Source organism: Genypterus blacodes, unplaced genomic scaffold (assembly GCF_046128005.1).
Source record: "Genypterus blacodes isolate CSIRO-AG114 ecotype Tasmania unplaced genomic scaffold, CSIRO-AGI_Gbla_v1 ptg000030l_1, whole genome shotgun sequence".
Classification (NCBI taxonomy): domain Eukaryota; kingdom Metazoa; phylum Chordata; class Actinopteri; order Ophidiiformes; family Ophidiidae; genus Genypterus; species Genypterus blacodes.
Window position 1 is genome coordinate 2738744 of NW_027466843.1, and position 25762 is coordinate 2764505.

Below are 25762 nucleotides of genomic sequence, written 5' to 3' on the forward strand. Positions count from 1 at the left end.
ATAAAGTCCACTCTTACCTCCTGGGATTGGTAAGGGCTGCCAGATCTCTCTAATGCCAACAGCACATCCAGATCTCCTTGCTCTGATGGCTGCAAACTCACTAACTGTACTTCACTCCTCCTCACTCCAGCAATGTTTCTCAGGGCCCGCTGGAAGTTGCGCCAGTAGTCGCCGATAAACTCTTCGGGCGCAATGTTTGCAAAGCGCACTGCGATGGAGTTGTCCAGTGCCTGCTGAGCTGCTTGCCGAACGTGCACGGTGACGTCGGCGGCCGTGGTGAACCGTCCGTCGGTCACTGTCACGTTGAGAGAGTAGTGACCCACATCGAGCGGTCGTAGGGCGATGACTTTACCATCAGAGTCAGCAACCGAAAACAGGCTGCCGCTTCCGTCCGTGGGTGAGGAGGAAGAGGGGGCGAGACTGTAGGTCAGAGTATCATAAATGTCTTGGTCAGTGGCATGGATTTTGCCCAGGACACCTCCGGGGTATTCATCACCAACAGTGGAGACAAGGATGTCCAGCGGGAGAATAGCAGGCGGGTAGACGCTCTCTTCAATGATGCGTACACTGATGAAGGCAGTGGAAAGCAGCTGAGGTTTTCCACTGTCTGACACCTAAACAGGAGAGGAGACAATGAAGAAATAAACACTGTGGATTCATTCAGTCATTTCTTGGGCACTGACACAACGAAAATGAAAGAAGAAGACCTGATGTATTCTGGTACATTTGGATCTACAGAAGCTCGTCCTAACAGCAGAGGGCAATCAAGCTCTTTTACTTTCTCTACCTGATCTGGGAACACCTACATACTCAGAGATGCTATTCAAGACAGCCATCTACATATTATGTGTTGCAACCTTTATGCATTCAAATGGATGGTCATTAGTTCTGAAAGAAGAAGCTCAAATGAGTATCTCATATTTAAATAGAAATCACACTCATTTCAGATCTCATCTGCCCACTCACTTTTCCTCTATTCTCTCCTCCGAGTTGCCACACCAGTACATAGTACATGTGATCATGGCAACGCCAGGGTAATTCTTTTCATTTGTGTTGCTCCAGCAATGGATAATTTGCAGCTGCTGATTTTGAGGGAAGTAATTGTATCGTGTGTCTATTTGGTTTCAACTCATCTACAGCACAAGATGCAAAGCTGCAGAGGAGCAGATTTGACATGGAAATAAAGAGGCGTGAAAGATGATGCAAAAGGTTTATTAGGACAGAGGGAAAAGCGTGGGGTCAAGCACTGAGCAAGTTAGTGAGTGTGAAGCTTGATCGAGGGAAAACACATCAGGTTGCAATGGCTTGACAATAAAATCAATACAACACCTCAACTCTGGTTTCTGTTCGGTGATGTGACTTACCTGCGCGTGAAGTAGGTAGTGTTCTTTTCTTTTCCTACTCAACACCTCTGCTGCCACCAGAGCTCCCTGTTGATTGATCTGGAACGCATCACCCTCATTGCCGTCCATGATTGCAAAGGTGAAAGGTGGGCCATTGTGGGTAGCATCCCGATCAGTTACGGTGAGCTGAAGAACACTAGTGCCTTTTGGTCGATTCTCCTGCGAGATACACAACAAGCAACTTCAATATATATGCTGAAAGGAGCTAGTTCAACTTGAACTTTGAAATGTTCTGATGTTTGACAGATATTACAGACACTGCGAATGTCTGAGAAAATGCTATCACAAACCTGAACAGCCTGAAGGCTCATGTATACTTCAGGAATAAAAAAATCTGGCTGTGGAGAGCATTTTGCACTCCCTACTGACACACAGTGGCATAGAAAGTAGTCCTTCTATACTTCAAAGCACTCGAGATTACATTAGAGATGCCTTCATCTGCACCCACGTAATTCTACACCTTAATTCCGCCTCACCGTGTATAGGATTTAGTGTTCTTGTCGCCAGCAACTGGTTCAGGTTGTTGTGGCCTGAATGTTGAACTTAGATGAGCTCCAGTAAAAGGAACACGGTTTGTTTAATGGTTCAGTCTAGTTGAGTCTCTGAATGGGCTGCACCGTCACTTTCCAGGTGTGTCGGTTACGTGTATGTGTCTACAGTTGTTTCCTGGCATTGCTGCTACAGCATATTTTAAAATAATCTTATCAGTTTTTATACACACAGGAAAATTGCAAATATATGTCACCTCCTCTCCAATTTACTGCTTTTGTTTCACTTAGTTGTTGACATTTTCCCTCGCTATGATCAGTCAGATTATCTATCATCTGTTTCAACCTCAATTTTACATCTTCCTCTTTCCCATTCTTCATCACATCCAGCTGTCTTTTGTATCCGTGTCTTATTTGCATTCCCATATTACTTAAGATTCAGCCGCTGTGTTTTATCCCCCCGCACCTCTCTTCTTCTCCTCTCTCCTCACCTCTTTTCTCTCTGCAGCCTCCCACTTACTTCTTGACATTCTAGTCCAGCAGTCTGCCATTATTTCCCCCTGTTAATCCGCCCCTGTGTCCAGCCAAATATCCTTTTCCCTCCCTCTCTCTTTCCCTCTTTCTACCTCATTCTTATCCTCTCCACCTCTGCTCAACTGAGCCCCTTTCTGCTCTGACCTGGATGATGAGGCTGTAGTTGGCTTGTGAGAAGAGGGGTGGGTTATCATTGACGTCTGACACATCGATATTGATCGTAGCACTGCTGGAATACGGTGGCATCCCGTTGTCTGTGGCTACCACCATCAGAGTGTACCCTGATGTCTGAGAGAGAGAGAGAGAGGGAGGGGGGATAGAGAGAGAGACCGACAGAGAGAGAGAGAGAGAGAGAGAGAGAGAGAGAGAGAGAGAGAGAGAGAGAGAGAGAGAGAATTAACATACAGGGTCAAAGCTGCTTTTGGATGCAGTAGATATTGGTAAACAGGCGTTCCTATTAGGCCTGACATGATTTTGATTGCATTCTGTGGATTGCAATTAGTTACTTGGTAGATTGAACATTATATGTACAGTCAGCATTGTATTTGCTGTTAGTCTTACTCTTTCTCTGTCCAGCTGGCGCACAACTTTAAGCTCCCCTCGGACTGGATCGATGGTGAAAGGACTGCCTTGGTTGCCATTCAAGATGGAGTATCGCACATGATTGTATAATGGCCCATCAGCATCCTCCGCCACAACCTATGGTGGCACCCAAAAACACAGGACAAGCCCCCCCACACACAATTCATTATTACATTCATAATTTCATTCATATTTTAAAATTTCACAACGTTCAATCCAGCGTGTGCAGGCATCAGAGATAAAAGCACAATACATTTTTTGTTCCCTGTTCATTTCCAGACACACGGGTGCACACACACACACACACACACACACACCCACACAAAGAGACACACAAACACCTAAAAGTCATCAGCCATCACATACTGAAAAGAATCCCCTGGGAAATCAGGAGACAGTGGAGATTTACACGTATGAGACAAGGGCAGGTATTAAACTCTAATTTTCTGATGGATAATTTATATTCAGGTAGATTAGACACACTCACTGCCGATAATAGCCACAGGCTGAGGTGTTTTATGAGGGAAGGAGGAAAATGTGAGTAGCAGAGGGAGACGCCGGAAGAGAGCGAAAATTATACATACTTGGGATCGGAAATGTGTAAAATCTTGGATAAGGGCTTAATGAGTGAACTGTCCTTAATTAAACTGCAGCATGTGTGTGTGATAATGGTCGTGCACTGAGCATGAACAGCATCGGTCCTAATTTAGCTATGGCACCAGATGGGGATTTGCCACAGGTGCAAATATGTGATAGCGTAAGCAGTGAGTAATGGTTACAGAGGGGGAAAGGCTGCCGAGGAGGTAAATGAAAAAGTGAGCGAAAAGGTGAACAGTGTGACACATCTGGAATGAGCAAACTAAAGAGATAATAGAATCACTTTCACCAGCCCCACATTATAGTAGCAATTATGGGTTATTGCCCCAACGAGCAGCAAACCCATCTTTAAATATTGCATGTTTAGTATTCCAGTTTCTTACCGCCACAACTGTCTTCCCCAGCTCGGCGTCCTCACTGACGACAGCTGTATAGATTTCCTGGCTGAAGACAGGCCGGTTGTCATTGACGTCGGTCAGGTTGATGTTCACAGTGGCCATGTCGCTGAGCGGTGGTGAGCCACCATCTGTAGCCTCTATGGTGAGGTAGTACTCGTGCGATATCTCGTAGTCCAACGGCTCAATCACAAAGACGTCGCCTAAGGACAAAGAGGCAGCACAGAGACTTTACTCAGGGAGGAAACTCAATCACACGACTGTAGAAAGTTAAAGGAGAGGAAAGAAAAGATGACTATTCAGTGCTATTACATACCAGTATGTGGGTCCACACTGAACATTCCGTGCTCATTCCCGCTGATGATGCTATAGGAGATCTCGCCGCTGGCCTCTGTGTCCCTGCTGGCCGCCTGCACTCTGACCACTTGTGAGCCCACAACGACATCCTCAACTACTGTAGCCATGTATTCACGGTGCTCAAATACCGGTGGGTTGTCATTGATGTCCAGCACTGAGACCACCACCTGACACTGCGACGAGAGGCGTGTCGAGCCCTGGTCACTGGCTCGGGCCTTCAGTTCATAAACCGCTTGCACCTCGCGGTCAAGGGGTCGCTCCAGGCTTACCACACCAGTGTGCTCATCAACCGAGAAGTAGCCGTCGGCAGATTCCATCAAAGAGTAGAGGATATCACCATTCAGTCCTGGAACGACAAAAGGACAGAGGGTTTTTTTTTACATTTGTCAGACGTGATATGATGAACCTATCTGAACATCTGGCTGCTCGTGTTAATGCCTGACTGCGCAATTTTGCTCCTTCCCCGCTTGTCAGCAAATAATTTCAGGAGCACAATATCATAACTACACAGACAAAACTCTCACACAAACACAACAGTTACACGGGGAGAAAGATTGTTATATTGATTTATGAATGATTACAACTGTCACCTTCAATTCTCTTTTTAAAACCTCCATCTTTCACAAGTTCTCTGATAAATTAGTAAACATCTAATCCATGCCATTCTCATAACTCATGTCTTCCCACAGGCAACATGCTCACAGCAACAAGACAGAGACGGATCACGATAATAATCATAATGTCTTTCTGCAGGTGGCCCCCATTTGCAATAAGCTATTATATTCCCATTTATCAGGTAAGTGCCCCCTCCCTCAATGGATGTCATTATTGTGGTGTAGAGATTACCATAGGGAAGCTGGCTCATATGGTTTCCTATTCCTTTCATATGGCCTGATCACTCTTAAAACAATTGCTTAATGGCGGTTAAGTGACTGCACTGGATTGCAATTGGTTCTATTCCCTCATACACATACGTTTGTGATTTTATGCTTCTCTGAGTCCCAGACTGAGATTTTGCAATATCAACACTGGTGCAATATTGAGGACAATTCTGAATGGCACCTTCAAAGACCGGCGTACAAATGACCTCGAGAAGAGCAAGCAGGGAAGAAATGCTAAGTGCATACTGATCATTAAAGCAAACCACATTGCTTTTAGCAGGCAGCTGGCAGTGTAAGACATCATTCTCTACCCTCTATAGTGTTGGAAGTGCCCTTGTACAGGACATCTATGGATCTGGCACAACATCAGTGACAAAGGTGGCCAAACAAACACATGAGTAACACAAGGAATCGAATGAAGACAATGCGGCAAGAAAGGGGAGAATAAAAGCGAGACACTGATACAATCAGATTAAGGGCAAGGAAGAAGCAGAGATGGAATGTGTATTGCATAACTTTAGTTTATCACAGATCAAGGGCACCAGTCTGGGTTTGTCTGTCTGGTTCTGAACCATTCCACCTGATAAGTGCTGCCTCTCAGAGATTGTAACAGCAGATTGAACTGCGTATTATACATCTTCCAGCCAAACAGGCAGGCGGATAATAGTGGCTGTGGCAAAGAGCTGTTACATAAAGATATGCATAGTCAAATATTAATGCCCGAGTCTCAGGCAAATATGCCTCTCTTATGAATGGGGTTGCATTAGGGTTCACATTTTGGATGGTTGGTGGCAAAGACTATTGAGGCAAAAGTGGGTCCAAATTACAATCCTTATTTATCTGGAAAGTTTTTGCTTCAAGCTTGAACCCAAAAGAAACCAAGGAATACAAATGCAATACTGATCTAGACAAACAAACACTCACATCCACATGTACGCTCATTGTAGTATGAGGGAATACTGGTCATTTCCTCTCTGCACATGTTTCAGTCACTATAGAGCTCAATAATCACTTCCGCTGGCTAAACCGCAGGGACCACTTTTTCCTCCGCTCCTTCTGATATTGAGAATGTGAGACAAACTTTGCATCAGCAAAGCCTTTGTGAAAGTGTCTCAATACCAGCACTTTACTTTTCCAGTCAAAGTCTCATTTTGAGGGACCTGTGACAAGCATCCCCTTCATTCTGTCAACCTGTCATTGCACCTAATGTGTGGAAGTAAAAAGAAGGAGAAATAAAAGGAGACCTATTGAATGTCTGAAAAAGAATGGGGCGAAGCTATTCTCAAGGCCAGAATGTCCTGCTCTGTAAAAATGTAGGAGTAGTTTGAAAAAGCAAGTCCAATTGCTTCTGAAATGAGGTTTCAAGTAGATAAAACGATGGCTACAACTGCATGGGCGAAGTCTTATCCACTGGTGAGCACGTGAAGAAGTGCTCGATATGGTATTGCTTACTGAGAGTTGAGGATATCTGAGATGAGTTGTAGCTTCCACCAGGCAAAAAAAAAAATCCGGAATCATGTGCTTTTCAGATATTCATTTGAGGAGGAAAATCATTCTTTTAAGTCTAATGGAGCTTTTAATTTGTGAATGTTGAGAGTTTTACTTCAGAGATTTTTCAGTCCTTGAGCAACGCAATATATTTGTTTAAGGCAATGTGAGATGTAAGCAATCTGTCACTTCAGCCTCACAGGAGATTTACTATTGTCTCTGTCGACAGGGTTGGATTTGTTTTGTTCGTTTCAAGCTGGTACTCAACTGTATGTTGATGATTATCACCCATCCAGTAGGACGTCCAAGTCAAAACAACATTTCTTTAAAAATAAGATGAAAACAAGATTCCTTGTTCCCTTGTGGACTCACTTTCCTCCTTGACTGAAGGGATTTAAGGTCACCCACTACTGTGAGTTATTTGATTTCATTATGTAGAGGAGTACAAGTTAGCATAGAAATGTGCCAAAGAATAAAATTACTCACCAGTGTCAATGTCATTTGCCAGCAGCTTCGCCACATATGTGCCGACCTCTGTATTCTCGAATACTGTAATGCTGTAAGGATCGGATGTGAACTGTGGCGCGTTGTCATTAACATCTTCCACTGTGATGTGGATGTCTGCTTCACAATACCGCCCACCTCCATCCACTGCTCGCACTCTGAATATGTGCTCATCTCGCTCTTCTCGGTCAAGGGGTAGCCAGGTCTTTAGTTCCCCTGAAAGTGAAGCAGCAGATTTTTAACAAAGACACACAAATTCAAAAAGATATGTCCCCATTTTGAAACAAACAAACAATAAAGATCAATAAAGAGGCCAATCTTTAGACATAGATGTGAGCTTATGTGTTAGGAAAACCAGTGTATATAGTGTTTTTCACTATAGACCACCTTGCCTACTTACTAAGAAACCACATAAACTTCTTACGGCTTTGGAGACAGAAGAGAGAGGAATAAATAAGTAATCCAAGCACATGAAGACAAAGAGAAGTGGGAGAGAACAGGATGCTGAGGGAAAACTTCAGAGCTGGCAGCTAAGAGCTGATAGGAAGCATTGTTGGATATGAGGTAGCCAACACTGCCACAGCCTCTTCAGAAACCTCCAGACCTTCTTGGCGGCCCTCACATGTAATATTCCTGCTTGTGTGCACAAGAATACAATACTCTCTGACATAACAGTAGCAACCTTTCTAGAAAGTCAAAAATGTGGCCTGCTAAAAGACAAAAGACTGAAATATTTGAGTTGTTGTCTCCCTTTCTGTCAGCCTGTGAGCAAATTAAAAACTTGAAATTACAAGAACACTTTTGTAGAACAGAAAATATTCACTGCAGGATTTACCAGTTTAACTCAAAAGGCAGAAAAGGTTTCATGTAAAACCTTCTTAACTATCTAAAATATCTACAAAGGATGTGTTTTAAATTGGCCGTGTATGAATTAAAGCATAACCCCCCAACCCCACATACAGACACACACACACACACCTGTATCTGAGTCAATTGTGAACAGCTCTGATCCGGAACCCTGGAGCTCAAATGAAATTTGAGCATTCGAGCGGATGTCAGCATCTCTGGCGGAGACCTGCAAGATCAGCCTGCCAGGAGGGGAATCTTCTGGGACCCTCTCAGTATATAGAGACTGGTTGAGTAAAGGAAAGGAAGAATGCATTAGAAGATAAAAATGCAACAGAAGGCAAACAGAAGACTGGTGATGAACTGACCAATATGACTTTGTTGCAAAGTAGTTAAAAAAGACTTCTTGACAGCCACTTTAGATTTTACCTTTTCGCAAACAGGGCTGTTATCATTGGCATCCAGGACCTTGACCTCCACGATAGCTTTGGCGGTGAAGATGCCATCACTGGCAGTTATATTAAGGAGGTAACTGTCCTTCTCCTCACGGTCTAAGGGCTTCCTGACTGAGACCTTCCACTCATTCTGAATGTGTTCAATGCCAAATTGGCCAAGTGGGTCCCCTCCTGTTTAGTGATAAAAGGAAGAACACAATTTCAGCATGATAAACAGATCTGGATCTATGTGATGTCGAGGAAAGACAACGCATGAAGCCTGAGTCATTAAAATGATACCAGGATACATTATTTATCTTGAATTCCTATCCTAGTTCCACTTATTATCATTAATAATTACTCACTCACTCAAGTGTTCAATACAACTTCACAAAGCAAATCCATGTTAAAATCAAACACGGTTAGTAAGTGGGTAATTTTGCATAGCATGACAGAACATATACTAATGACAGTGCCAATCTTCTGATTTGTCTTGACATTAGAACTTGCATTGTTATTCACATATGCTATTTAGCACCAAAGGAAGAATATAATATAAATATGTATTATTTATATAATTATACTATATATAATATAAAGAGGCTTAAGCAGGGTAGACAAACCTAGACTCCTAACAGAAAATGGGACTCTGCAATGTTTTGAAGATGAGCGATTATCATCCTAACATGAATGAATTGCTAATGCGTGAGGCTCGGTTTATGAAAATGTTACACAGAGGAGTCAGGATTAAACTCTCTGGATTTGTTCATTTGTCTCATAAAATCATAAATACCCACCTGTTATGAAGTAGTTCACTTGTTTATTGATGTCCTCAGAATCGTCATCCGTGGTGCTCAGGATAGCAATGACCCCACTGGGGGGCGGGTCATCTTCACTAACTGTGCCTTTGTAGATCTCTGCAGTGAAGCGAGGTGGGTTGTCGTTCACATCGGCTACTGTTACATCCACTGTGGTGCCAGTAACATGCTGGACTTTGTCCCCTTGGTCCGTGGCAAGGATCGCAACTGTGTATTTATTCATCTTTTCACGGTCTAGCGCTTTTAAGGTGGCCACCCATCCGGTTTCACTATTCACAGCAAACAGCTCTGAGATGTCCTTTGAAGTCTGCTTTGGGTCGAGGCTGTAAATCACATGGCCGTTGGTTCCAGAGTCTTGGTCAGTGGCTTTGACTTGTATCACCAGTGTGCCACTTGGCAGGTTTTCCACAATGACCGCCTCATAAGGGTCTGACTCAAAAACAGGCTTGTTGTCATTGACATCCTTCACTTGGATATCCACATATACAGATGCCACTATATCATAGCTCTCGTGCTTAGCCTGGGCTAGCAGTGTGAGTTGGTACCATTTGGTGGTCTCGTGGTCGAGGCTTTTCTGAAGCTTCAAGGCTCCGGTGTCTTTATCCACAACAAACACCTCATCCTCATTGCTTTCAGGAGTATGTCCCCTCACAAGACTGTAGAACACTGGCTGTTCACTCTCTGCCTTAATGATATCAATCTCTGTTCCAATGGGTAGATCTTCAGCAATGGTGTAGCGGTAGTGTGGTTCAGAATATCGGGGAACTGGAGCCTCTGGTGCAACAATCCTAATATAAACTTGTACAACAGAATGTTTTGATGGATTTCCAGTGTCCTTTGCCCTTACAAAGAATGCATAGAGCTCACTTTCAAGTCCAATGAGACTCTCTTTAGTAACAATGATCCCAGAGGTAGGGTGGATTTCAAAGTTCTCCTCCACATTTTCCACATCTGCATCTATTGAATATTCGATGTCAGCATTGCTTCCCTCATCCATGTCTGAAGCAGCAATTTTGACAACAGAGGTTCCCCTTGGGACATCTGATGCAATGGTGGCTTTGTACTCAACTGCTTTGAATTGTGGGGCATTGTCATTAACATCTGTTAGAATGACATTGACAATACAAAAGCCCACTTTTCCACCGCCATCACTTGCCACAAGTGAAATGGGAACAACTTTCTCAATGGCATTCTCACGATCAAGGCTTTCTAATGTGAAAATCTCTCCATTTTCATTCACAGAGAATTTGTCTTTTGCAAAGTCGTTGACAATACGGTATGTTAGCTGCCCATAAATGCCTTCGTCGTCATCTGTTGCTTTAGTTTCTGCTACCAAGGTACCAGCAGGTGAGTTTTCAACAAGCTCGACCACGTATTCCATCTGGGAAAAGCTTGGGTTGTGGAAGTTGGCACCAATAACTGTTATCTTGACAATGGCTGAGCTTCTGAATACTCCATCTGACACAGACACATTGAGATTGTAAAGAGGCTGCATATGTGGCCTGCGGTGGTTGGAAACGACAATGGTACCTGTGTATTTGTCTATGGCAAAGTTCTGGTCTTCATTCCCCGAGATAATGGAGAACTCCAATTTACCTGAATCAGAGCTGTCAGCATCAGAGGCCTGGACTTGGGTTGTGAAGTGACCACGAGGGGCTAATTCGCTGACAGTAGCTTTGTAAACATTTTGTGTAAAAGCTGGAGGATTGTCATTCAGGTCTGTAACATCTACTATGACAGAGACGTCACTGGAGAGGGCGGGAACTCCTCCATCCACAACGCGAATCCTCAATTTGTGCTGTTGGGTTACCTCGTGATCGAGTACTTGTGCTGTAGTGATTAATCCAGTGTCACGGTCAATGCTGAAATAATCGGAACTCTTCCCTTTTTCTTCAACCAACTGAAAGAATAGCTCTTTGTTGTAACCAACATCAGAATCTTTGGCACCAACCTGTAAAACAGATGTACCAATAACGGACGCTTCTGAAATACTGGCATTGTAGGACTTTGACAGGAAAACAGGAGGGTTGTCATTGACGTCTTCTAGAATGATATCAACAAACACCTCAGAGTGGGCTCCAGTTAAAGAGTCTGTTGCTCTTACATTTAATTTATAAGCAGGATGTGTCTCAAAATCCAGAGGTTGAATCACATGTATAACACCGGTGTTGAAATCAATGGAAAATTGTTTGAAGGGGTCTCCCTCGGAAATGGTGTACACTATCCGCGGGCCCTCTGAGTCACTGGCTTGTACATGAAGCACTGGTGTGTGTAACTGAATGTTTTCAGGGATTTCAATGCTGTAAAAAGGCTTCTCAAACACAGGCATTGCTTTGTTCACCACTGTAATTGGAACTTCTACTTCGGCAGAGAGTGCTGGGTCTCCACTATCTTTTGCCATAACAACGATGACAAAGTCGGTGTTAACTGATTCTTTCTCAAATGTCTTTTTGAGTGAGATTTCACCAGAGGGACTTATTTGGAAGTGTTCCTGATTTTCCTTCAAATAATAATGGACATCAGCATTTGGTCCCACGTCTTTGTCCACTGCTGTGACTTGTCGGATGACTTGACCTTCCTCTGCATCCATTTGCACCAGAGCATGATAGGGAAGGTTCACAAACATAGGTTTGTTGTCATTCTCATCTTCTACTGTCACAGTTACCAAAACATGCGCTCCATCCTCAGAACTGTCCTCTCCGGTTACCTCAACAACAATATCGTATGTGTCCTGTGTCTCACGATCAAAAGGAATTCCAGTGGTTGAGATTACTCCAGATGTGCGGCTGATTTCAAATCTTTTGTCAGGGTTCAAAATGTTGTAAAACATAGGCTCATTCAACTGGTTTCCAACAGTGGCAATCACCACTAAAGTTCTCTTTTCAGAAGAGTTTTCTGGAATATTGGCATTATAAGAGTCCATGGTGAACTTTAGCTTGCTCTCCTTATTTTCCTTCACATTTATCTTTACTGTGGCAACAGCAGCAAATCTTCCATCTGAAACCCTAACTTTCAATTCATACCTGCTCCTAAGTTGTGTGACATTTTGAATGGAAATGATGCCCTTTGTTGGCTCCATTTTGAATTTATCACCAATATTTCCCTCAGAGATGGAGAAGAGAAGTTTGGAGTAGAGCCCAGAGTCTGAGTCTGTTGCATTGAGTTGAATGACTTCAACCCCTTTGTATGTTGGCAATATAACAGTTGCCTCATACAACTCTTTGCTGAAAAGTGGTGAACAATCATTGACATCTGTGACTTCAATGGACACATTGGCTGGCATTTCTGCAAACAGACGTGGCATTCCTAGGTCATGGACCTGGACTGTGAAAAGGAAACTACTCCTTCTTTCATAATCCAAAGGCGCTATGATCCGGATGGCTCCAGTACTAGAGTCAATGGCAAAATAGTTATGTGCAAAGGGTTCTACGATTTGATAGATGAGCATGGCGTTACGGTCAGAATCAGCATCGGTGGCACGAATGACAAAGGGGGTGTTCTCATGGGTGAGAACAACACTGTTGACAGAGGCTGATTCACTGATCACTCCTTTGAATTCCTTTTGAAGAAAGACTGGGGCGTTGTCATTCTCGTCCTTTATGAGAATCAGTAGCGTGGTGTTGCTTGCTCGTCCAGCCATGTTTGTGCCTTGTATGATAAGCCTGTATTGAGAGGTGGTCTCATAATCTAAAGCTCTGTGGGCTACAACCACCCCCGAGTTTGGGTTTATGTCAAATGCACCGTTGATGTTCCCATTTTTTATTTGATAGAACACCGATGACTGACTGACAGCTGTCACCAAACTCACAAAAGTTCCTGGATTGGCGGATTCACTGACTTCAGCAGAAAACTCTTTTTCAGTGAATCTTGGGGCAGCATTGTCAGAAATTGTTACCATAAGCTGTACAGTAGTTGTAGTTGACATTGGAGTTGTTCCTTTATCAGATGCCTTTACGGTGAGTTCAAACTGGTTTTTGTTTCTTTGATCAAGTTCTTTGGCCACTGTAATTGTCCCTAATACAGGGTCGATGGCAAATGAGTTGGCAACATTTCCTGCAAGAAACAAGATAGAAACTGTGTTAAATGTATGCAGCTGCTCTGAAAGTTTTTTTCCAATTATCTTATTATGAAATATGGCCTTACATTTAACATAAACACATATGGTTACTTATTCAGCTTTTGTTCTACCAACAAGCTGGGGTTGATTTGTATTTTAAATGTATCCCCCCTACTCCCAAACACTCGTCAGTCAGCAGTGCTATTGTCAGTTCCAAGCCACTCATCCTAAGCCTTCAATGTGGCTCGCAACAAAGCAAGCTACAATTCAAATGCCTTACATCATCGGAACTATTTCACATATGCATGTATTCAAACAAATGGCAGAGCTAACAGTTAAACGTGTCTCCCTCTCATACCAAAGCTCATTGTAGGAGAGAACAATGGTGAGAAATTCAGTGGGGGATGTGCCTGTCTCCCACATATTTGGAGATCCTCTCAACATTCTCCTACTCTGTAAAATATGCCATTCACGAGCAAGATCCAGTGGGCAGAACTAAACACTCACTGATGACTCAAACATTTAGCACAAGCTGTTAAAATTGCACTACTATGAAAGTAATTTCAATAAATGTCTGTCTTAAGGGAGAAAACCACAGATTGGTGGCTTGTGTGTGTGTTAAAGGTTTACCTGATTCAATGCTGTAGATGATCTCTGCATTGTGGCCCTTGTCTTTGTCAAGAGCTGTGACCTGGAGCACAGCCGAGCCTATGGCAGCAGATTCAAATACACGACCGGTGTAAGGTGCACCAATAAACCAGGGGGCATTGTCGTTTGTGTCCTCCACATTTACAATAACACGAACTAGGTTCCTCTTTACTGGGATGTCCTGGTCGCGTACCTGGGAAGGAGAAATTTGGAAAGACGGAAGTAGAGAAAGAGGCAGAAGAGGAGCAAAAAGGATAAAAGCATGTGAGATTTGAAATGATTCTTATCTCCTTAACTATTTCATTATACTCTATATAAACTAATAACATAAAAAACTGTCTAAGTTTAATTGGCGCGCCATTCCCCTATGAAGTGAACAATTCATCTATAAAGAATATTTGCTAATGGGCATGTCTCGTCTCTAAAGATAAATAGGATAGAAATTTACAGACTGTTCATTTATTTATGTATTTATATTTAATTGATTGCTGACTCATACCATCACTGTGAGGATGTGGCAATGCATAGTCTCGTGGTCCAGTCGCTCAGCAGTGTACAAAATGCCTGTCCCAGGGTCGAGACGGAACTTCTTCAGGCTGAATGGATCAGTGCTGCTCAGGAGGGTAAAGGTCAGCTTGTTCTTCTCGTCTTCATCTACAGCACTGATCTGCAGGACCTGCGTACCAGCTGGGGCGTCCTCAGGGACATTCACCTCATACTTTGGCTGAGAGAACTGTGGTCGATGATTGTTGGTGTCAATGACACGAATAAGCACCTATTGGGAACACACAAGGAAATTCAATGGTATCATTTAACACTTGACTTCTGTCATTCCATAAATCATGAATGTTGAAAAAACTTTGTGAATAAGTTCTTAGCCTTTTCTCATTTTTAATCACCATTTACGGAGGGAATGTTAAAAGGTTCCATTAAATATTTATAGCATCAATAGGAGGCACTGGATCATTTTGGATCATCTACATAATGTCAGCACACATGTGGTTAAGTGACTCCCTTTGTTCACAACAAAACCCACACATGATGGAAATAAAAAAAACTGTAAATATTCTAAGAAGTTACCAAAGCATCATGTCTACAATAAATTCTAATTTATGATTGCATTATTCCTGAATTTCTGTTTCTATTTCACTTCAGTGCACACAATACAAACTTTTCAAAGCCTTTCGCCCACATTATGTGGAGTAATAACCAGGGATGTGTAGATATTGATTAGATCAATACAGATGAGGGAAAAGGAAATATTTTAACTGAATAGCCATTTCATGCTGCTGACAGTGAAAACAGGAAATCAATGTTGGAAAACTCTAATGCGTCCGATAAATTCACAGCTAAGCACAGGAAATAAGCCGTATAAGCATGGCAGTGACCGTACCAAGGGTGAGAACTACAGAGTTGGATAAGCTGAAAAGAAAGTAATAACTGCAGAAAATTAAAGTGTTGTACTGTAGGATGGCTAAACATGTTTGGCTTTTGCACAAGCAGCTACTCAGTAGAAATCATAAACCCATGAGACAGAGGTATGCGCCCTTGCTTGGGATAGCAAAAGTGCAATCTCTGCTTTTTCTCCACAACAAAGAATCTAACATTCCCAAACTGTAAAACTCCATTGGGAGCATGTTTTATCAACACCAGCCACTCGTCTACTGGACTTCCGACAGAGGATTATGGAGAGCTGCTGGAATGCCATCTCTCCTTCCTAGGCCAGTGAGAGGCTTCTACATTGCCAAACATGGGGAACAAAGGGATCAGCCCAGATTAGACACCTGCATACCAGACACCAGGGGGTGATGTCCCAGAAGGAAATGTATGTAGCCAAGCTGTTTGATACTGGATTGTTAAAGGTGACTACTCACAAGCAGTGACCAGCTCACTGACTAGCTGAGTAGTTTGTCAGGTCTCTGGTCAATACAACTTTCCGCTGTTGTTTTTATAATACTGTTTGCAAAGCAGCGTGAGCCTGCATCAGAGACAAATATAGAGTCAACCTGACAGGAGTGATAACATTTACAATCTGTTGTGTGCTGGGATCCTGGCAATGCTGTTGAGGCTCACAGATGCCATCTTGCAGAGGGGTAGGGATACGTGCTTTGCAGCTGGCAGTTTGCCACAAGTAAATCATGACACACTGATAATCAGAAGGCCTAATGTGAAATAAATGTACTTTGCTGGTGACACATTTATCCTAAGGAGGTGTTTGAATCTGGGTCCTCAAGTAGATGTCAACAGTACTCTTAGCTAACCAGCAATCTATCTCATTCCAAGCATGCCTTTTCATGTCCTGCCAGACACCATATAGTACTAGGTCCCTAATGCCTCACAATCCACCTTTTAAATGTGGACACATACACACATACACACACACACAAATAAACACAGAGAGAGAGACTGGCCAGTGTGCAATGTATCTCAATTTAGCCTGATTCAGATAAGACATCTCGTGAATAGTGAGCTATTCACAAGGTGGCAAGAGCTGATAATGCTGTCAAGAAGCAGATAGGGGCGGAAACCTGCTCGCAAGTCTCCAGAACAATCCCCAATGTACACAATGTACTTTCATATGGTTTACAAAGCACACAAAAGACTATTCTTCCCCCCCACCCCCATGTACACACAAACATGCCTTTCCCTTTGCAAGGAGGCTCTACCACATTTCAAAGGAACTTTGCCCCAAAACATCACAAAGCAGCATGATACAGCCAGACTGCAGCAGAAATGCTGCTGTAGAAGAAAACCATGTAGTCTTTGTAGATACACTCCTCTGAGAATGCTGGAGAGGAACAAGACTGGGACCGAGACACAGACGTGACAGATGGGAGATACTCAGAAAAACTGTTTGTGAGGGTGAAAGAGTGTAAAGGCAGACGTGAAAGACAGGAAAACAAAAAGGCTTAAGAGAATGCACAAAGGTTAGGGGAAACAAATGAAATAAATATGTGGCTGAAGATCAAATGCTGAAAAATATCCAAGAATCTGCAATAGAATAATCAGCTTTGAGGCTCGACAAAATGTAGAATATAAATGAATACTGATGAAATGATAAATCAGAGAGTCAGCCTGAGATAATGTGGACAGAAAAAACAGAAGACCCAGAACAGATTGTGAGCAGAACAGCTTGAGGTGCTTCTTTAGGGCCAAGAAGGATGTCATGGTGCTAGGAATGGGGGAAGGGAGGCCTGGCTGCATAGAGAAACTGCCTTGGCGCAGCTCCTAGCTGTGAGGTGCCCGTGTTGAAACGCTGCACTCCTTGTCTGCATCAGCCGATCCTTCAGAGACGCCTTCATAGCACAACGTCATATGGAAAGCAGACCAAAGAAAGGCCAACTGTGTTCCATCGACCACCCACAGATAAGCAGTCTCATACTGCCAGCAATAATGGAGTCACAGCAAGGTGATTGATATTGAACTGAAATTATTTTCTTAGATCTAAGTTAGTTCTTTGCTCTAATTAGAAAATAAAATAGATATTAAAGAACAACATCACGCTTTAATGGATATACATCACAAATACAACACTGCATTCTGAATATTCCAAACAAAAAAACGCATTTTGTGTGGCATCCAAATCTAAGGCACGTGGAAGCTTCCATTGTGCTCATTTTCCTCCTGTGCCTTGCAGGAGAGGATGCCCCCCTGCCAGGTGGCAGGTTCGGGCAAAGGCAGGATGTTGGCTCTAAGCACTTGTTCTTGTTCCCAAAGCAGGATTAACACTCCCACCTCCCAAAGAGATCCATCTTTCTTGTTTGCCCATTATTTTACCTAAACAGAATAATCATAATCTCTGTATGCTTGCCCAACAAATTGAGAGTATTTGAAAAATGGAGGGGGAGAAAAAGAAAGACAAAGAGGGCTAGAGGGAGCGACAGAACAAAAAGGGAGAAGAAAATCCTTTCCAGGAGGGAGAAATTAGGCCAACCGGTCTGGCAGCACAGCTTCCACATGACTTTGATTTGAGAAGTAGATAAGTGCAACTTTGAGCTTTCACGAGTTGGACTGTGTGTGTGTGATTGGGTAGATCAAATTTGCAGTGACATTCTTTATGACTTCTTTTATAAGCAAACAGTGGACTGCTTAGCATTTTTACCAAATGGGATTGTTTGTCCATTAAATGTTGCAAACATAGAATTGTGGTTGAAAAAAACTCAACATAATATTGACTTTCATGTAAAATATATATGAATAGAATATTAGTGTTCAGGGGTTAGTCCCAAAATCACATGGAACAACCCAGGGCTCATTTAACCTACCTGCGTAAATACAAACACATCGCTGTGGACAACCTCATTTGTTTTAAAACATTTGTTCTCTTGGTTACACAACCTTACACAACATCAGTTTTAAAATACCCCATTGTCAGCACTAAGTGTTCCAGAGACGAAACAACGTTATCAGGTAAATAAGTTAGTAGCCAAACGAAGCCACAGATGTCTTTCATAAAACATGCTGCAGTGATAAGTGCAGTCACTCTTCAGCACATGGAAGGCTTTCGCAAAAACAAAACACCTTGAAGCGTCACTGTTCCTAAGGCCCTTTCCAGGGGATATGATTGGTTGGATCAACACTGCAGATTGCCTATGTCTAACTATTGCAAAAAACAATCAATTCTGCACCATACACTAAAATATAATTAATATTGCAATCTGCTGACCTACAGTGCTCAGCAGACTATGCAGTATCTTGCACACTAGCACTCATCTACAAAACTAAGACAGCTTACTACTAGTCACAGCTCTGTACAAAGTCATTATACACTTTAAATCTATAATTCATTGGATTGGGTGCACTGTTGTTGCCAATAAGCTACACCCGAGTTATGATTCATTCGCCCATTTCTCATTGGCTCCCGTGGAGACAATTAGTGATTGCCATTAGATCTGATTAGATCAATTAGTGATTGCCATTAGATCTGGTTAGATCACATTGGCCTTCCTAAAGTTGATAGTCCAACCATCCTTCAAATGTCATCATCAACATCTTTTGTGATGCATACAGGAAAAAATTCAGAAACTTCAAATCCAACGAGATGGTTGTGTTGGTCAGAATCTACTTGGTCGGTTAGAAAGCAATCATTACAATGTTCACGACAAGGACTTAATGAGAGCGTCAGGGTTGTGTTTTGCCACTTTGGAGCTTATAGTCCGTTGCATTTTACTGTATTATATACAGTTTACAGTTTTGGGGGCATACAATCGTGCCATGTATATGCAAATGGTAAGTATTGAGGATGTAGACAGTCAGACCATTTGAATAGGCTTACAATTGAGGGTGATTGATTTGAATATTAATTGCCAAGCCCAGTATTGGTGAGCTACTTTAAACAAAGTGTTTACTGGCAGGAGTTAGCTTCACAGAGGGGAAGATCTGTGGCTTAGACAATAGGTAGTCTGTGGCTGTTTTGAAGGTTCTCCACTGAACTAAGGACATGCCGCTTCCGTGGATGAGCTGCAAAATTCCAGTGAAGGCAGTGCTTCATCCGAGGCTCAGTGGAGCACAGCAACCAGATGATGAAAGGCTTTATTCATCCGGAGTGACAACAAATAGATTCTTTTCCAGCTACAGTTCTCTCAAGCCCCCCTCTGAGGACAAAGGACAAAACATTTTCAATGCTGCTATCTCATATGTATTGGAAATTCCAAATCTCATGGACAAGGCATGGAAGGGCGGACAAAAAATCCGTGCCAGCTGCGGCACGAGATATATGAGTATTATGAAACTGGCATTCATGTATTTTCTATATAAAAAACACCTAACAATCTAACTACAATATCTACATACCATGTGATACAAACAACTTTTTAATTCATTCCATTTCTCTGTTCATTACATGAACATTCTTTTACATTTACTGTATATGTGCTGTACATTAGCTTATGTATCCCTCCATTTAGAAAAGACCAAAGCAATCCACTTCTCACAGAGAAGAAGCAGAAGGGGGGAGAGAGCAGAGGGGAAGAGCGGAGGGGGCTCAAGAATGCACACTTTAAGGAAAGAACTCTGACTAGACGGCACCATCACCACTGTAGCCCTGCCTCCAGAATGAGACAGTGGAAGATTCTCTGAGCTCGATGCCAAAGGGAAAACCTAAACATTTAACTGCTCTCAGATGTCAGAGAACAGAAAGGGAGGAATGCTGACTTCCACTATTATTTTATAGCAAAAATGGCTTCCAGAGACAGAATCAAATAGAATGAAGAATGAAATTTACCATAATGTGTTTTTTATTACTTGATGAAGATCTACAGCAGTCTCAAAGTACTGCCTCCATATTTAGCAAGCTGACAATAATTTTTGCAGAGATGGAAGACAAATAAAAGCGACAGCAAATCCAGTCACGTATCCAGTGGTATAACACAAATCATACACACCCGACAAACAACATCAGACCATCTCTTAATACAGCCAAGCATCCCAAAATACATGTTACCATATAATGTGCGTGAAACCAAGTTTTCCAAGCCAAAGGTTAGAACTCAAGCCATGTCAAGAGCGAGCATGTAATGAGACCTAACCTACAGTATATCCCCTCCATGTCACTGATAAAACACCAGTTTGGCCACTGGTTATCCAATTCTTTGTTCCTTTCCTCCTGTCACTCCTCACATAAAAACACAACCATGACAACTGCTTCATCGGTTTCTAACCATTTCATTAGTGTTTCAATTACCTGGGTGCTGACAGTTCGTGTCCCATCTGTGGCATCCACTGTCAAGTTGTAATTAGATTTCTGCTCAGCATCCAGGGGCCGTGCTACAATCAAGGTTCCACTGGCTTTGCCAACGTCGAAGCGGCTGTCATAATTACCACCTGTGGATTTTTCGAACAATAAGAAAGGACAGGAGATTAGTGACAAATTATGGCCCGCTTACCCGCATGTACCAAGGTTAGGCAAACATTATAGGGGGCACTGATGTGGACATATATATATATACTGTATATATATCTATTTTCCACTGTGATATTTAAGCCTATATTGGCAGCAGATGCTACCATTGATGTCATTAGCTTTTAATGGATTTTCATGCAATCCATTAACAACACCCATAATATAGGGATTCAAATACAAAATGATGTATAATAAAGCAAAACACACGGTATAAAAATATACAAAGGACAAAAACATAATTGCTCTAATGAAATACAGCACAAAGTTGTACAGATGTAAACTGTGGAGTGGTTTGATGGTATAATGACTTCAAAACTCTAGATGTTTGGGGGAAAACAGGGCACAATATCAATCTAACCACAACCAACAGACAGCACCAACAGACAACAAGACATGATCTCTTAATACAGAACAGCCTATTAGGAGATCCCAGCAGCTACCTTCTGCTGTACAGTTGTGGTCACAAGCCATCTGAAGGATGTAAAACATCTCTGTATCCTCTATGCCGCCTTGCAAAAATCCAACCATACAGAACATTCCAGAGGAAAAAAAGAAGGCGGCAGAATACAGAAAAAGAGGAAAGAGAAGAGACGTGTAAGTCAGACATTGATTAGAGGAACAACAGGATAAGAAGAAGGGAGGAAAAGCAAGTATTTTTGAGAAATTAGGAGTTAGGAGTCACATCATGCATACAATGCCTTTTGTGTGTTTAATACATCACAATCAGGAAACCCACAATTACGTTTAAATGCTCTGAACAATATAGATGTGAATCAACACAGTACAAAACTAGATCTAATACACACTAGACTACACTAACTCAGTTGGAATTCAGTTCCAGTTTGAGTACTCATTGCCGCAGTATAATGATTAATAACTAAGCATCTTCATATTTGAGATTCTGTGCCTTAAATATATAAAAAGTTGAATTATGATGAAATATAACAATACTGGCAAAATGTCCTCTGGTTATTATGATGTTTTTCAAAATTACCCAGCTCTCTTACTACATACTGTGTGTGTGTACATACTTAGTGCCTTTCCTTGCATGCACATGCACCATTGACCATAGTACAAAGGAGTGAAGCTGTACCTGTGATTTCAAACCAAACAGCAACATCCGAGGATTCTGTAGCAATGACGCCCACCATGTGTTCTACAGGGTCACTTTCCATTACAGAAAAGGAGAAGGGGGATTCCTCAAAAACTAGTGGAGCTGCATCAGCTGGCACTTTAGGTTTGGGGATCCACTCTATATGCAGACGGCAAGTAGAGGATTTCTGAGGTCGTCCGTTGTCTACAGCTTTAATCTGAATGAGACACAGAGAATAAAAATTGTGTTGAGACGACAATGTTGCAAGTCAGTAGAGATTTCCAGCTCATAATGTATCTCCATCGTAAATGCAGTGAAAGTAAGGGCTCTGAGATAGGATACTCACTGTAAGAATGTCATATTCTCCAGCTGAAGAGAACTTCTTTGATGAAACCAGGCCAGTCTTCGGTTCAATAAAGAACTTGCCTTGTTCATCTCCCTCTTCAATACTATAAGAGATCTCAGCATTGGGTCCCTCATCGCGGTCTGAGGCGATGACCCGATACACTGGGTCTCTCTTTAGGGCACGCTCCTTCTCGGGCTTCTCTCGCTCAGGAAGTTTGATTTTATAGATCTTCTCCAGGAATAACGGCCTGTTGTCATTCTCATCCAGGACTTTGACAATGACGCGCACAGTGGTTGATTTAGCAGGAACACCGTGATCAGTGACTGTGATCTGTAGACAAAGTATAAAGACACGACATCAGACCAAGAACTTGAGAATGAAAAGGTTTACATTCATAATGGGTCGCAAGTTTTAATATCCTACTCACAATTGAGAACATTAGAATATCAACATATTCAAAAGCATGCAGCTTCAGTGAGCATTTAGTCAAGGTTTAGACAGCCAGAAACATCATGTACTGACATAAAGGAAAGATGAGCAGGGCTGTGTTACAAAGTCATCCAAAGCCTTTAATTAATTCAAGAGAAGAGAAGTTAAGTCCGCTGCCCCCTTCATGCTCCTTTCACTGTACCTCTTTCTAAGGGAATCAACTGTCTGCCAAAATTAAGGCAATTCCCTCTGAGATGAGCAATCAAGGACTCTTTTCTCAGACACAGTCTTTACCTCAAGAAACAAATACGAACGTCGTCATCTCTACAGTGTATAATTTATAAATCCAGTAAAACCTTGTGTACAGAGGGTATATTGAGTCATAAACACGGCTAACAACATCAGCTTCATCCCGCAAAATTAACAAGAATTCATTTATTTAAACCCTTTAGAAGAGTTAAATTTGGCCCCTTGATCGTGGAGCTTTTGGCAAGGGATGTTCTCGGGCTTTTAGGCTCTTGTCTGGCCTAATCAAATCAACCATCTAATATGTAGTGTCTCCAAAAAGCCCACATTTCCTCCAGCCCAGTGTCAATGTTTTGAAATTCAATTGTGAACTTTGTTGAGTTTCGCGTCAATGCTCAGCTTCTGGGAAATTTTTGGAACAGGCCTTCGTCACATCAACGTCAACGTCTCATAAAAGGAAAATCACAGGCTGGTAATAGCACTACCAATGGCTCTGTTCCATTTAGGTGAGCCAGTAAAGAATGCTAATGAACCACAATACACAATGCCAGGGCTCTGGTACACTTTAACATAATGTATTTTGTCAGCCAAGAAAAATTACTATATTGTAATTGATTACTAAAACAAAATTGTCTACTGAAACATTCTTAGATGAGTTAAGCAAATATTGTAAATGAGCCAATTTGAAGATGTACCAAGCTCCCTCGCTTTTATCTCACTTGGCCCACTGTTTCCTCTGGGAAACGGCACAAAAGTGGTACACCCAGGTACATTAGAAGGGGTTTGTCAGGAGGCTGCTGGACATCAAAATGAAAACTTTACAGACCTGAAGTAACATTACATGTCTCTGTTATAGAGAGTCATTATAAAAGTAGCTTGTGTGACTAAACTAGGTACAATCTCCAGAGGTAATTATTTTTAATTAGGCCCACCTTTTTTTCTAATTCTACATTTATGTTTTACGTAGCCTTTTGCATCGCTGCAAAAAATAAACATTTATTGCATTTATCCTTCAAACTAGAAGGTTTGTTTTATTTTTTAAAACCCCAGCCGTACACAGTATAAAAAAGACGACAGCCCACAGTTGAATAATTAATTGGGCCTTGATTTAAGTCATGACATGGAAGAGTTTCTTGATGGCATGATAGCACTTTGCTAATTTGTTCAGTAATTTACCACTACAGTGTCAAAGTGCATAGATGGAGAGATTCATCAAAATCAAGAGCGACAAACTGACCTAAACTAATACAATTTTCATCCAGTCTCACAAAACAAAACGACTCCAATGTTGCAAATCTCTGAGCTGGCAGAGATTTGAATAAATGTCGGAATCATTCGAATCCATCTGCTAAGTGCCTCACTAAAAACACTCAGGAGTCCGGAATGGAGAACAAACCATTTAGTACCATTGTTTCAATTACTAGGTGATGTGTTTTTGTTGAGTGAGTGTCTGCAGCTGTTTCTGCCACTTACATGAGCAGAATTAATGAAATGGGATGGCAAGAAACCGGAGTGTGAATGTTTCTCAGGAATGATATGTTGATGCCCATCCTGTGTTGTGTAACATTTTACAGCGATTAGATGAGATCTGAACAATTCCAATACCTAATGGATGAAGTAGGAATAAAAACAAACCTGTCAGTCCAGGTCTAAGCACTGTACCTAATCTGTGTTTGAGCCTGTGTGCATGTTAAAGCCACCTGGTCATCCATCAACTAATGCCTCTCTTAGCAGGAACATTTTCATTAAAACTCTTTTGTTTGATGATTACTCCCGACAGCCCCGAAGACACAGAGGGCTTGTGTCTCATTTTCAGAAACACACAATCATGCGTTCTTACCAATGAGCCAATCCTCAGTGCTCTGTGTATCTTAATTCCCAAATTCCAGTTATTTTCAACCTACTCTATCCTTGTGATAAATAAGATAAATAAATAACTGGAATTTGGGAATGGCAAAAAATGTTTTTCCGTCCAATCCAATCCATTTACAAATCGCAATTCTTGAGACAAATGTCTCAAAATGTAAAATGTATACTTCCCATGAAAATATTGCATATCATTTAGTTTGTTGTGTTTGTTTAATGCCTACTTGTGCATTTACAGATTTTGTTTGCGGACTGAAACACACATTCTGACTTAACATAATGAAGTCTAGACTCATTAAGGATTTTGCAATGTAAATGGCCAACTTAATATGTAAAATCTGTCACAGTGCAGACTGGAAAGCAGTCTATGTGCGCTGTGGGCAACTGGTATTACAGAATGGCAATACCTGGAAGAAACTAAGTACAATACATTGCATCAGCAAATAAATGCCTTTGTAATAACGTATTAATAGGTCATACCCCTACTGTTTCACCAGTACTGGCACGTTCTACACCTCTGCAGTACATAATGTCAATAACAGGTCAAATTCACAAGAAAAAGATTAAGGTCACACAGCTGTCACGGGTTAAACTCCAGTTGTCACCGTTCTCAAACTACAGTCTACAATTACAGAGCCATACAAATCAAAAAAAAGCCACAAGATATGGAAAATAAGGTCAAGTTTCAGCTTTGTTGTATCCAAATCTCTCTTGGTCACCCTCTTGCCCACTTGTGAGAGTTCCCTGTTTCTCTCTTCCTTTTGTAGAGTTGGGTAGGCAGTTAAATGCTGTTTAAATGTCAACAACATTCCTGTGCCTCATACATTTGCCTGATCACTAAAGCTGTGT

At 41.9% G+C, this 25762-nt stretch overlaps 1 protein-coding gene across 3 annotated transcripts in view; it reads right to left on the minus strand.

Annotated features, from left to right (window-relative positions):
• fat1a (FAT atypical cadherin 1a) overlaps positions 1-25762 on the minus strand; it is a 61831-nt gene that overhangs the window by 7993 nt on the left and 28076 nt on the right. For all 3 annotated transcript variants that reach the window (XM_076145505.1, XM_076145506.1, XM_076145504.1), the window contains exons 5-19: positions 22373-22702; positions 22027-22243; positions 20715-20854; positions 14532-14807; positions 14015-14225; positions 9307-13380; positions 8505-8701; positions 8208-8361; positions 7212-7445; positions 4316-4702; positions 3988-4202; positions 2987-3124; positions 2570-2713; positions 1365-1562; positions 18-614 (exon numbers count right to left, since the gene is read on the minus strand). In XM_076145505.1, the coding sequence (XP_076001620.1) occupies positions 18-614; positions 1365-1562; positions 2570-2713; positions 2987-3124; positions 3988-4202; positions 4316-4702; positions 7212-7445; positions 8208-8361; positions 8505-8701; positions 9307-13380; positions 14015-14225; positions 14532-14807; positions 20715-20854; positions 22027-22243; positions 22373-22702 (7512 nt within the window). The remainder of the gene's footprint in view (positions 1-17; positions 615-1364; positions 1563-2569; positions 2714-2986; positions 3125-3987; positions 4203-4315; positions 4703-7211; positions 7446-8207; positions 8362-8504; positions 8702-9306; positions 13381-14014; positions 14226-14531; positions 14808-20714; positions 20855-22026; positions 22244-22372; positions 22703-25762) is intronic.